At 38.7% G+C, this 14153-nt stretch overlaps 1 protein-coding gene across 1 annotated transcript in view; it reads left to right on the top strand.

Annotated features, from left to right (window-relative positions):
* LOC311086900 (NACHT, LRR and PYD domains-containing protein 1 homolog) overlaps positions 1 to 14153 on the top strand; it is a 38634-nt gene that overhangs the window by 7609 nt on the left and 16872 nt on the right. The window contains exons 4-12 of the mRNA XM_084120091.1: positions 6575 to 6652; positions 6824 to 6898; positions 7016 to 7159; positions 7251 to 7406; positions 7598 to 7672; positions 7828 to 7962; positions 8056 to 8214; positions 10553 to 10642; positions 10995 to 11105. Coding sequence (XP_083976217.1) covers positions 6575 to 6652; positions 6824 to 6898; positions 7016 to 7159; positions 7251 to 7406; positions 7598 to 7672; positions 7828 to 7962; positions 8056 to 8214; positions 10553 to 10642; positions 10995 to 11105 — 1023 coding nt within the window. The remainder of the gene's footprint in view (positions 1 to 6574; positions 6653 to 6823; positions 6899 to 7015; positions 7160 to 7250; positions 7407 to 7597; positions 7673 to 7827; positions 7963 to 8055; positions 8215 to 10552; positions 10643 to 10994; positions 11106 to 14153) is intronic.

Here is a 14153-nt window from a genome sequence, read left to right as displayed (position 1 = left end):
CATTAACATTAACATACAGCGAGTTACACAAAACAGTCATTACAACAAACAGTTACCAAATATATACAGACCTTATGCCTTTTCGAGGGGTGCTTAAAGTTGGAAACGTTATAGCTGCAAAACAACTCTGATCAGCTTGAACTGCGTGCTCTCCCTTTCCTTCCCCGTAGACTACAATACCCGTCAAAATAAAAGTCCCTCCTTAGTAAGACAGATAATGCATTTCTTAAACCCATTTAAACTCACAGAAATATAAAAAATGTGTTCAAAAACTAATAATATTTATCAAAGCAAAGTCTGTTACACTCCCACCAAATTATAAATGTTATTTCAACATGCATAATTTTCAAACATAAGTAATTTTAACTTATAATAACCATTGTGTGTGTATGTGTGTAAAGCAAAGTCCTTTTGAAGATTTGTTCACTCCGCTTCTAATAATAAGACCAACTTCTGAGCTGGTCTCTCTACAATTGAGACCTTGTTTAACCGTTCTCCTTTCTTGTTTAGTTTTTTGTCACTAAGTGCTATTGTGACCTTCCTTACTAGTCCATCTTGGCTAGTTACAGTGTCTACGACCCGTCCTAGTCTCCACTCATTTCTTGGAAGGTTCTCATCTGTATCCATGACCACATCACCAATTTGAAAATTCCTTTTTGGAGCATGCCAGCATTGTCTAGCCGTAATGTTGTGGAGATACTCTTTTTTCCATCTACTCCAAAACTGTTCAGTAAGGTACTGCACCCGTCTCCATCTCTTTCTCCCGTAGATGTCTTCTCTTATGAACTTTCCTGGTGGTGGTAGGACTGTGGTGGCTTTCATGGTAATCAGATGGTTAGGTGTGAGCGGTTCTAAGCTCTTGGGGTCATTCAGGTTATCCACTGTAAGTGGGCGACTGTTGACTATTGCCATGGCTTCATAAAATAAAGTGCGCAGTGAAGCATCGTTGAGCCTGCCTGATGAGAGGGAAACTGTAGCATTAAGAACACTCCGTACAGTTTTGATTTGACGCTCCCATACACCACCTGCATGACTGGAATGAGGGGGATTCATTACAAAATCACACTGTTTATCTGCAAGGAAAGCAGTGAGCCTTTCTGGGTCAAGTTGCTGTAATGCCGAGTACAGTTCGTTTTTTGCGCCAACGAAATTGGTACCTTGGTCACATCTGATCTGTCGTACTGTGCCTCGAATTGCAATAAAGCATCGTAAACTGTTGATGAAAGCATCTGTGGACATATCTTCTAACATTTCTATATGAATGGCTCTTGAACAAAAGCAAGTTAGAAGCAGACCATACCTTTTGTGCTGTTTTCTTCCTTCTTTAGTCATGAATGGACCAAAGCAATCCATACCACAATACACAAATGGTGGGGAAGGCTCTACACGTTCTGTGGGAAGATCACTCATCCGCTGGCCTTCCACAGGTTTTCTCAACCTTCTACAAGGTACACAATTGTGAATGTAAGATGTGACTGCTCTGTTTATTCCAGGTATCCAATAGCCGGAAGATCTGATTGCATTAATTGTGAATCCCTTTCCTTGATGCTTTACACTTTCATGATAGTGTGCAATAATCAACTTTGTAACATGATGATCTTTAGGAAGGATCATTGGGTGCTTAAATGAGTGAGTGCATGATGAGTGGCTAAGTCTTCCTCCCACCTTGATCATACCATCTGTATCTATGAAGGCGTCCAGGTGATGAAGTTTATTATAACCTGGAAGTTGTTTTCCTTGACTCAGGACATCCATTTCTTTCTGATATACTTGTTTTTGAACTCCTTTTAAAATCAAGTCCTTTGCATGTTCCTGTTCACCTACCGAAGCTGGTGAATTAGTTTTATCCTTCTTAATCCGTCTCACAAGGCGTGCAATGGCTTTGACAGCATTAGACCAAGATGTGAACTTAGACAAATGGTCTACAAGATATTTACTTTCTGTGGTTTCTGTTTGAAACGTCTGAATCTTTTTAACTTCTGGATCTCCTATTGGAAGCTCCGGTACAACATTTGAGGTCTCTATTTCTTTCTTCCACAGGAATGAAGGACCCGAGAACCAGTTGGACGAGAGTAATTCATTTATTGTTCTTCCTCTAGAAGCATTGTCTGCTGGGTTATCATCTGTTGGGACGTACAGCCATTGTTTGGGTGCTGTGCTTTGGCGTATTTTTTGGACTCTGTTGGATACAAACGTATGAAAACGACGGGCGTCGTTATTGATGTAACCCAAGACCACCTTTGAGTCAGTCCAAAAGAATTCATTGACATTGGTGAGGTCAAGCTCTTCTCTGAGCATATTGCTCATTTTGACTGATACCACTGCTGCCGTCAACTCTAACCTTGGAATTGTAGTAATCTTAACAGGAGTAACCCGGGCTTTGCCAATGAGGAAAGTGCAATGAACCTCATCCTTCTCATTGATTACTCTCAGATAAGAACACTGACCATAACCACAGGTACTTGCATCAGAGAAATGATGTATTTCCGTTTTTACAATTTTACCGAAACCAGCAGGCACATAGCATCGTGGTATGTCTACCTTTTCCAGATTGACAAAGTCATTCTGCCATTTCTCCCACCATGGGCTAAGAGCAAGGGAAAGTGGATCATCCCAGCCTGTACCCTGGCGACACATTTCTTGTAGGATCCTCTTACCATTGAGAACATAGGGAGCTACAAAGCCCAAAGGATCATATATAGAGGCAACCGTTGACAATATGCCACGACGTGTTGTAGGTTGACCTTTTAGTGGGATATGGAATTGGAAGCTATCACTCTGTATGTTCCAATGAATTCCCAGCGCTCTTTCAAGTGGCATGTCATTGAAGGTAAGATCCTTTGTTTCAAAGTTTACAGCACGTTCTGATGCTGGTATGCTCTGCAGAACAGTGTTGTCATTTGACACAAACTTGTGAAGTCGAAGACCTCCCTTTGTGCACAACTCCCGTGCTTCCTTTGCCAGCTGAATGGCCTTTTCCACCGTCTCTACACTTGTGACTCCATCATCAACATAGAAGTCTCTTAAGATGAACTGAGCGGCTAATGAGTGTGATTGACTATGCTCACTGGCTAGATATCTTAGTCCATAGTTTGCGCAGCCAGGCGAAGAAACCGCACCGAAAAGATGGACTTTCATCCGATAATCTTGAAGCAATGAATTTGTTTCTCCGTTTTTCCACCATAAGAAGCGCAGGTAATCTCGGTCATTTTCCTGGACATGAAACTGGTGAAACATTTTTTCGATGTCACATATTATAGCTATAGGATGCCTTCTGAACCTAACAAGGACTCCGGTGAGATTGTTTATCATGTCTGGTCCTGGTAACAAATGTTCATTGAGACTTGTGCCTTTGAATTTTGCGGAACAATCAAAAACTACACGTAGCTTGTCTGGCTTTTTTGGATGGTAGATGCCATGATGAGGTATGTACCACTTTTCACCATCAGTTCCATCATCATTCACTGTTTCTACATCACCTCTTTCAATGATGTCATTCATGTAAGTAATGTAGTCTGTCTTATATTTCTCGTTTCTACAGAATTTCTTGTTCAAATGATTGAGTCTGACCTTGGCAAGCTCTCTGTTATCAGGTAAGTATGGTCGTTGTTTGAACGGAAGAGGCATTTCATAATGTCCTTGAGCATTTTTCTTTATACCTTCTTTGAGTTTGTCTAGGAACACAATATCATCCTGAGAAATTGTCTTTTCATCTGCTGTGACATCCTTAAAGTCCGACTCGAGTACACGGATGGCATCCATAGGTGTCAAAACTGGAATCTCCTTTGTGGCTATTCTGTGACAAAGACTGACTGATGTTGATCCGTTGATACCTGGTGTGGAGCAGCCCACAACACTCCATCCTAAGTCAGTTAGAATAGCATAAGGTTCATCATCTTTACCTAGTATGACTTGCCTGGGAGCTAACACTCTGTGGCAGTTGTAGCCAATAAGTAAACCTACATCACAGCTGAGAAGAGGTGACATTTCGTCTGTGATTACCTTCAAGTGACTCCAGTTCTTTGCCGTTTCCTGCGTTGGTATGTGATCACGATTGACAGGAATACACTCCTTGGTGTATACTGGAGGCAGATTGATATGTACTGATGAATTGTACCCTCTCACACGAAGATCAGACACTCTTTTACTTTTAATTACCATATTGTCTCCCATCATGGTGGTAAGTTTGAGTTTTATTGGATGAGTATCCACTTGCAGTGCATTACTCACTTCTTCATCAATGAAAGTGGTGTCACTCTGAGTGTCTAACAAAGCATAGACAAGCTGTTCATTGGATGGATTTTTGATGGACGACACCCATACAGGTACAATCATGGATGTAATGACTGAACGACCTTCTCTTGTGATATTAAGCGACATGGCATCTGGAATCTCACTCTCATGTGCACGCTCATTGCTTACCGTTGGTTGCTTTCTGTTTCTGTTATTCTCATAGTTGTAATCATGAAGACATGAGGGATGTCGCAGTTTGCATACATCACATGTGTGGCGACGCCGACAATCCTTAGCACAGTGACCTGGTTTCATACACCCAAAACAGAGTTTGTTGTCTTTGACATAGGACCTTCTGTCTTTCAGAGACTTTACCATGAATTCTGGGCACTTACAGAGTTGATGGCCATCATCTTGACACAACATGCATGGTGTTTTTAACTGTCCTTTAGCCATTGTCTGTTTGTCACTGTTTACTGTTGTTTGTGTTTTGAAGACAATTGCCTTGTTTCTTTTGGTTTCATTTGAGATTCTTCTCTCATGAGGTGACTCACGTGAATGAAGAGCATGTAGAGAAGTGATAGGATTACACACTATTTCTGCTTCAGTTGACATGAATTTTACAAAGTCTTGAAAGCTTGGAAATTCCTTGCCGTCCATAAGTGATGTTGTGACTTGGCGGTTCCACCTGGAGGCTGCCCAGTCAGGAAGTTTCTGTACCAGCTTTTGATTCTCTTCACAGTCGTTTAATATTTCCAGGCCTTTAACATGAGGTATGGCTTGCAGGCAGGCATTTAAGAAGTCTGAAAATGTTCTCAGGCCTTCTGCATCTGCTCGCTTGCTTGATGTACAAGAAGATCTAGAATGGTTGCTGACTGTTTGCGAAGCACTGGAACCATATATGGAACGAGCATAACTATGAGCTAAAAGTTCATGTAGACGGCCCTTTTCCTGTTCAGCATCAAACTCGCCATCTACTGTTGTCAACCTTTCCAGCACAATTTTGACAATGTCATTGGTCACGGCTTCACATGCATCAATTTTACGTCTTAAATCAGCAGCGGGTGTGATATGTTCCCTTATTTCACTGAAGATTTTTATGATACAGTTCTTTTTATCATCAAGAGAGTCAGCAATGTCAGCAAGTTGCTTATCAGAAATGTCTGATTTTAAGTCATGTCTTGCTTTACGAGCATCTAATTTCCATTGGTCATACAAAGCCGTTAACCTTCTTTCTTTCTTACAGCACTCATCTTTCTGGTAAGCAAGCATTCTCTCAGTAGGAATATGTGGACGTTCTGAACGTCGAGGGAGTTCTGCACTGTCTTGTACATGACACTGAAGTTCAGATGCATTTTTATCTTTACATTTAACTGCTTTTCCATCCTTTTCCTTTTTACCTTCTGATTCCATCTGCAGCAGGCTTTCAGATTCTGGATCGTCAGTATCAATTTCCATAGTCAACTCACTTTTATGGCGTTCCAGCTCTTTAGACCATCACGCTGATTCCATCGTGTTGCAATCCGTTAACGATCGTCACGTTGCTCCCATGAACAAGCACGTGCAGCGGGGATGTAAACCAGCGAAGGTGAAGCTCTTACTGTAGCGGACCCCGCCCGAATGATGGCCAAAACTTTACTGATGTTAATGAAGTTTATTGAGTCCGTTTTTCACTCCATAAATCACCGTAAGACTCCAAAAATCACCGTAAGAGCTAAACAAACAAAGTACAAGAAGCGCAAATTACCGACTAGTTCAAAACTCAATCATTAACATTAACATACAGCGAGTTACACAAAACAGTCATTACAACAAACAGTTACCAAATATATACAGACCTTATGCCTTTTCGAGGGGTGCTTAAAGTTGGAAACGTTATAGCTGCAAAACAACTCTGATCAGCTTGAACTGCGTGCTCTCCCTTTCCTTCCCCGTAGACTACAATACCCGTCAAAATAAAAGTCCCTCCTTAGTAAGACAGATAATGCATTTCTTAAACCCATTTAAACTCACAGAAATATAAAAAATGTGTTCAAAAACTAATAAGAATATTTATCAAAGCAAAGTCTGTTACAATTTATATATATTTAAAAACTTTTTTGACATTTTAAGGTGTACTAAAATAAATGTTTTCTTGTTCTTGTTCCACCTGGCGCTTGTTATTGAACTGTTTTTCAAACCATATGAAACCATAACGAATACAAATACATCAAAAATGTGCACATGCACTATTTTTCCTTTATCCTGGACACTTTTATTTGTCAGTGAACTATAATTCATGTTTGTGTCATGATTTACTTTTAAAAAATCAGTATTTGCATATTTTTGTTTTTGTCAACAGGTTGACAGTGGACTACCTGTATGATGTTGGAGATTTGATCCAGATTCTTCATGAATCAAAAGTCTTGAGAAAACTGAAGTAATTTTAACAGACAACATTTTCCAATATAGATTCATAAGAAATGACAGTCATTTACATTCTGAATGTAGTGTTTCAACATTTGTTTGTATATTTTACCATAAATGTCACAATGTAATAATTTGATTTCTCGGACTACTCAGTATTTTGTGTCTTTGTTCCTATTGGTAGAGTTCAAGAGGATGAATACAGTGCTGAGAGTCTCAGATGGACGCTTGACCTGTCAGTCACTCGTGGAGATGTCTTGTAAGAAACTATTGCACATGCACTGTTATTTTCTTAAGTTATGTTTCAGCAGATATCCTTCATAGTGAGTGTATGATGCTGTTATCAAATGTTCCTCTGTGTCTCTGTCTGTTTCAGGTTGTCTTTGAGTTCCTCAGAGAAGAATCCATCATTTCCAGCAGTCTTCAACATCAGTCTTACATGTTCACACTCAGAGATATCCAGCACTGACTGGACACTCTTCTTACAGACACTCAGCAAAGCAGGAAAATTGGTACAAGCGTAAGAAAAATATTCCTTTTGCCATTACTCTATATCTCATCAGTAGCTTTACTGTTATTCAAACATGTTGTGGAAAAATATATTTTTGCAGCTCTTCAGCTCTTGAGGATCATGTCAGTTTGCTTCTGTCTTCATTTCACTCTGTGGGTTTGAAGAAGCTGGATATGAAGGTGTTCAGTCTGAATGAGAGCTGGGCTTCTGGGATCATTTCCCTCGTCCAGGCCTGCACCAGTCTACAGGAGCTCAGGTATGAACATTTTCTTTTATTCATAATTGATTTCTGTCATGTCCTCTGATACAAGGGACAGCGGCACTGGGGAAGTCAAATACTGTATACAGGGGCCCTGTATGAAATTTTGACACTTAAGTCACACTTAAAAATCTGAATTTCATTGCATTCGATGCAAAATATCAATCCATGTGACATCTGCTTGCCAGTGTTGAGGAAGAAATGTACAGTGCTGAGAGTCTCTTCTCATCTGTCAGTGTTTTGGTTTGTGATAAAGACATCAGGTATGTCACAAACACACATTTTAATTGAATACATTATGTATTATTTACATGGAATACATTACCAAAGATATTTGTAAATAATGAATTGCTTAATTGTATAATTAATAGGCTTAATAGGCTATAATATGTTCACATGCAACCTGTATGTTTTATAGGCTGGACGTGAGGCAAAGACAGATGTTTAAGTCTCTCTCACATATCACTCTCACTTGTCCTCACTCAGCGTTAAGCAGCTCTGACTGGAAAATCTTCTTCCAGAGATTCCACAAACAGACTAGATACAACCCAGAGTAATTAAGAATTACCAACATGAAACTATAGCATTTAATATGCAGTTTATTCTTTTTGGCCTTTTTACCATTGTTTTATTGTACTTCTTGCAGATCTCCAGAGTGTAATGAGCACACGAATGGCCTGCTTTCTTTCCTGCACTCTGTGTGTGGTTTGAAGAGTGTGGAGCTGATGATATTCAGTCTGAATCAGAGCTGGGCTCTCAGGATTCTCTCTCTCATCCAGACCTGCAGCAGTCTGCAAGAAGTCTGGTAAGACTGATGTGAAACTCACTGTAGCGTTAATTGATGAACCAGACTATGTTGTGATTTTTAAATCACTCTATGATCAGTTTAAAATAATAGTTTCCTCAGAAATGAAAGTTCTGGTCATCTTTTTATTCACCTTCTAAATTCATAGGAACAGTTTATTCGGAACACAAAACATTTCGGTCTATTCCTCATTCAAAACTATTATGGCTTTAGAAGACTTTAAATGCAGTCCAACGTTATATGGATCGCTTTTAGGATGTTTGTGAGTACTTTTTGATATCTGAAATCTCCCTATTCATTCTGATTACTTAATTGAAAAAATAAAATATTATTCTCCAAAACAAATGAAATAAGAAAAAAAAAAAAAATCATACTGGTTTGCAATGAAATGAGAGCGAGTAAATAATGAGAGAATTTAACCCTAACCATTCCTTTAAGTCAACATACATCACTAGGATGCTCATTCTTACTGTTAACCCTCTGGGCTTCTTCGCCCGAAAACGGGCGAAATTGTTAAATTTTTTTGCTTCATCGGATGGGGGTGAAACTTGGTGACTTTTCTTTTATTACCTATATGAACACACAAAAAAATCAAGGAGATGATTCTGATATGTTAAAGGGTCGTAAAAAAAAAAGTCACACTTAGCTTCCTCCCGCCCGAAAACGGGCGACATAGGAAATGAATGGGAAATACGAAAAAATAGGAAAACTCAGAGAAACTTTTGGTGGTACAAGCTACAGATCAGCCACTGTGCTGAAAAAAAGTGTACAGCAATGAAGGGGTGACACTCTAAAACATCAAGAGTGCAAAAAAGACACCCTCCCCCCCACACACACACACCCACACACACAAACACACACACACACAGAGAGAAATGAACTGGTAAGACTGAAACAGCAAATTTTGCCCCAAACTATATAAAAATTGTATAATCATAACAACTCCAAAACTATAGCAAGGAGAGTCAAAAGGTAGGTATCGTTTGAAAGAACTCTTTTTAAATTTTTTGAAAATATAAATTACATTACATTTGGACATTGTCCTGCCAAGAAACGGCGGATAAAAGACAATATATATATATAATTTTTATTATGATTTTGCATATCTTTCTTATTTGTCATGGAATAACTCAGGAAGGAAATAAGGTAGGAGGAAAATTCTTTTTTAGTGAAGTCCCCCTACATGTTAGCTGCATCTGGATAAAAAAATAATAATTTTTGGATAAAGGAATCAAAAATTACAGCATTTTGAAAAGAGACTGCCTTTTTGTACAGTCTTTGACACCCCCTCATGGGCAATTTTTTCTCCATGAAGAATATCTTGTCATAAAAGCAATAGATTATCTTAATTTTGGGCTCATTTTAATTGTAATAATATGCTGTAAAAAATGAAGTGCCATTTTCAATTATCTGAGAATGTTTCATGAGCTGTATGATGTTTTTGACACATTGCAGTACATTATTTTATAGATTATGAAAAAAAAGAAATTCTATTTATCAGCAAATAACTCAGCAATACTTAAGAGTTTTTCAAAGTGGATACATTCACTGTAAAGTTCAGACTCTAAGCTTTCAAATGACATCAACTTTGTGTTAATCAAGGCAAGATTTTTGAAAAATATGGTAATGAATATTTTCGCAGCTAGGTGGCGCCTGCTGGCGGTACACTTGGTTTTAGAGGGATTACTCAGCACTCGTTAGGAATTAATAAATGTAATTAGATTCATTAAAAAGCTGAGATCCTAAGCTTTAAAATGATATATAATTTGTGCTGTTCCATTCAGTGGTTGATTAGTAATAAATTGTTTTCTTTCCGAATGGGAATAAATCAAATAAATAAATAAAAAAGCTATAGGCCGCCTATAGGCCTATTTTTTTTAGGCCTGCACTCTAATTTGATGTGAAATGTTGCATTTATTGAAAAATAAAATAAAATAAATAAAATAAAAATATATATATTAATTCTAATGGAAAAAATAGCTCATAAAAATTATATAATTAATGCAAAGTATCATAAAAAATTCTAAAAATTCTAAATAATAATCAGAAAACATTATAGAACAAAAATATATTTGATTGGTTATCCTGGGAAAAAGTAAAGTAACATTTTAAGGCTTCGCCCGTTTTCGGGCGGGAGGAAGCTAAGTGTGATTTTACGAAGAAGCCCATTGTTGTTGTTGTTGTTGTTGTTGTTTTGCATCACAAGTAGCCTAATAGTTAATATACATTAAAACAAAATAATAAAGATGCCATTCAAAATGAATTTGTGCTTAATGTTTTGTCATTACAACAGTGTCCCTGTACAAAAGACTAAAAATGATAAACTGTTGTATTATAGTGTCAGTGTCACTGGATTGCTGTTGGAGGAGGGACTCGAGTTACTGCACGAATCACTGATGAATCCACACTGCACTGTGATCATTGAAGGGTGTGTGTGCTCAGTGTACATTTGACTTTTTTAATTTAAAGATAAATACAGTCTTAGGACCACAAATCTACAAAAAAACAAATGAGTTACATTTACATTGTTGACAGGATGCATGGCACATATCTAAAAAAAATCTATCTAAAGTGTTCATCAAACAAGTTTTTATTTTTTAGCTCATTGTCTTTTTAAAATTTGTTGTAAAATAAACCATAAATCTCCCTCAAGTCCCATTTTAGTCTCCAATAATTGATTTTGAAATACTATCAATACAAGTGAAATACAGTTTCCTTTTCTTATCATTATTTCATATCTCTTGTACCTTTATTTATTTTGTTTCATCCATCTTTTAAAGGAGAAAGTGCAGTAAACTCACTGACCAGTGCACAGAAGAGGACTGGAGTCACAGCTGTAATGAGAAAGTGAAGATTCACTTCAAACCAAAGGTTTTGGAAGAGCTGGAAGAGTGAGATCATTTAATACTAAAATTTTTCTCTTTTATACATCTTTCATCTCATTTATCATTATCATCTCTGTTCTCTAGGCTGAACATCTCTGCGCCTGAACCTTCTGAAATGAATCTTCACTGTCAGTCTTGTATTCACATGTCGACTATGATCAGTGGGTTCAGGTGGAGCCGTCAGTCTGTACAGATGAAGGAGGGTCAAAGTTCAGGATCAGCACTCAGGCGGGTCGATTCGAGTGCAGCAGGACCAGAATGCGATGGGTCTGTGCTGGTGATGTCACTCTCCAGTATCGTGCAGTGGATGGACGTTTCCTCAGTGAAGAGCTGGAGAGGCTTCAGTGTGAGCGAATTGGTCCAGTGATCGATGTGACTGTGATCTCAGGGAAACTGGAGGAGGCCCATCTGCCTCATTACGCCTGTTTAGCAGAGTCTGACCCCTCTCTCAAAGATGCTGTGAAGCTCCTCAGCAGAAGAGATGAAGGAATATCTTTACAATCTGTAGAGTTGATCCGTTATCATGCCAAAATACTCCAACCATCCTTCTCTCTTACAGCTCTAATTATAAGCTGGTTCACACAGTGGGAAGAACACTGTAAACTTCTTATCTACATGTGCTGTAAAGATCCTCTCATTCTTCACATCTACTTTTTTCCAGCAAATGACACTTGTTCAAAAGAGAAAGTTGAGCAGAATGAAAAATCAAGTCATCCGATCAGCCATCCCAGACCTAACAGACCATTTCAGATGAAAACGCCGCACCTTCTTGAGGTTCCTGGTGCTTCTGTTCATCCTGTAGAGGGGATTTCATTTAGAACAGATATCGATCCAAACTTCTTTGAGATCATGCAACATCAGCATGGTGACGTACAGATGAATCTTGTCAGAGAAGAGGACAACAAATCTGTGTGGACTGCCACAATATGGAAAGCCAAACTTGCACAGTTAAATCAAAGGCAAGTCCAAGATGAGCCGAAACTGAATTCTGAGATTGAGAAAGCTCAGTTTTTTGATAAACACAGATCGGCTCTCATTCAAAGGGTTAAAAACGTGAAGAGCATTGCAGATAAACTGCGTGAGCAGAGAATAATTCATGAGGAACTATATTCTGAAATCACACATACTAATTTAACCAGTCAGGATAGTGTGAGAAAGATCTGTTACACAGTGCATTCAAGTGGTGTGATTGCAAAAGTTAAATTCGTTGAGATTATTCAGAAACAGGAGCCTTACCTCTTTAAAGAACTGTTGCGTGCTGATTCTTAATGATTCTCTTACTGAATATATTGCTTTAGAACAACACCTGCATATATGGACAGCGAAATAACTAAGTTATAAAATCATTAAAATGTTTAATGCTAGAATGCAAGATTAAGCAAATGCAAATGCTTTACACAAAAAAGTTAACACCATTGCTGAGTATTTTCTCCTTAAAACTGTGGTTTGAAATCGCCAGTGTTTCTTACGTCACAAATGTAAAAACTGATTTTCCTGCTAAGACAAATGCTGAGATAAAACTCATCCTGCAATAAATAAAATGTACCCTGGACAGAAGATCGCAAAGAAAGAGCATAGGACATTGTCTTGCCCAAACTTATCTCTTTGTTTATATATGCATCCCCCCTCTCCCTTCCTTTCCCCCTGATTCAAGTGTTCACTAAAAGTTCACTAAGAATGTCTATATATCACATATGATGTATCTTGTGAATGTTTGGTATCATTTTAAATGTCTCAGTGTGATTGGTAAAATGGTCTTAACTTCATTGCAGTCATTGGTATTATGAGAAAGTTTGAAAACTTAGGATTATTTATCTTATCTTATAATGTTCTCTTTGGGTGATGTCTCTTCAAGATATCTCCCCTCTCCTCGGAAACCAGGTGCTACCCCCTGGGGTACATGAATTCACCCAAAACAACTCTAAAAAATATTGGTATAACCCTTTGTTCTGGTCTGGGTATTTAAGGGTAAGTGGCAGAGCAGTCTTTGGGAACCTGTAACCAGGAAGAAAAAAAAACATACAGTGCTGTGTCAGTGTTTTCCCATTGGAAAACACTCACACACCACTGTGTGTCTCTGTCAGGAATGCATTACGCTTGGAGTCATATTTGAGCAAGTGATGTCATGTATTTATATTTTCTGTCTTTTTTTATCATTTACTTGTGTAATTGGCATGATAAAATTTTACCTGACAAAATAAAATGTTATATTTGATTTATTTTGAATTATTCTGAAATGATTATTTTAGTAGATTATAAGGAGGCTGATGCTACTGCTAAAGCCGCATGTATGAACGGAACAGTAGGCATGTCATCTGAAGACCTTTTGATTTCTGTCTATCACTGATTTATCAAGTTGTATGGAAGTGGCTAAAATAAACTACACTTTTTTGTACGAGTGAGCAGTAGGAAACCGACTTAAGAGGTAGGCCTATTAGCAAACCCTGCACTCTGGACGGGTGGTCTCGGCTGTACGAAACTCTGGACAGGTGGTCTTGGCGGGACGAGACTGGACGGGTGGTCTCGGCGGGACGAGACTCTGGACGGGTGGTCTCGGTGGGACGAGACTCTCGAAGGGTGCTGGCGAGATCCTCTTCTCCTAGGCAGACAATGAAGGGAGAGTTACAGCTCTCCAGCACCCACTCCACAAAGGCAGCGAAGTTATCCCGCGGACCTTCCTGGGCAACTGTTCTCTGCATGAGCCGTTCATGAGCTCACCTCGTAGAACGTGCAGAGGCAGTAGTCCGGGTAGTGCGTCAAATATGCAGTCTCGAGGAAGGCGACAGCGGGGATATCCATATTAAAAAACTAACACAATAAATGAAACCAAAAGGCCGGGGACAACCTAACTTCTTGAGGTCGGTGAGTCTGTCACGGTGCTGCGTGGGGCAAATTCAAAGGAGTTCACAAAGACAAAGAGATCCAAACAATAGTGGTTTATTCCAGATGAAGGTACACAAGGTAACACATACCGACAGTGCACTGAACAGAACCAGGAGACTTTATAAGGGAACTAATGAGGGAGAACGTAATCAGGGAGAACAGAAACAGGTG

Source organism: Abramis brama (assembly GCF_963993115.1).
Source record: "Abramis brama genome assembly, chromosome: 7".
Taxonomy (NCBI): Eukaryota; Metazoa; Chordata; class Actinopteri; order Cypriniformes; family Leuciscidae; genus Abramis; species Abramis brama.
The sequence above is the reverse complement of the archived record's forward strand: the minus strand, read 5'-3'. Positions and strand labels throughout refer to the sequence as shown.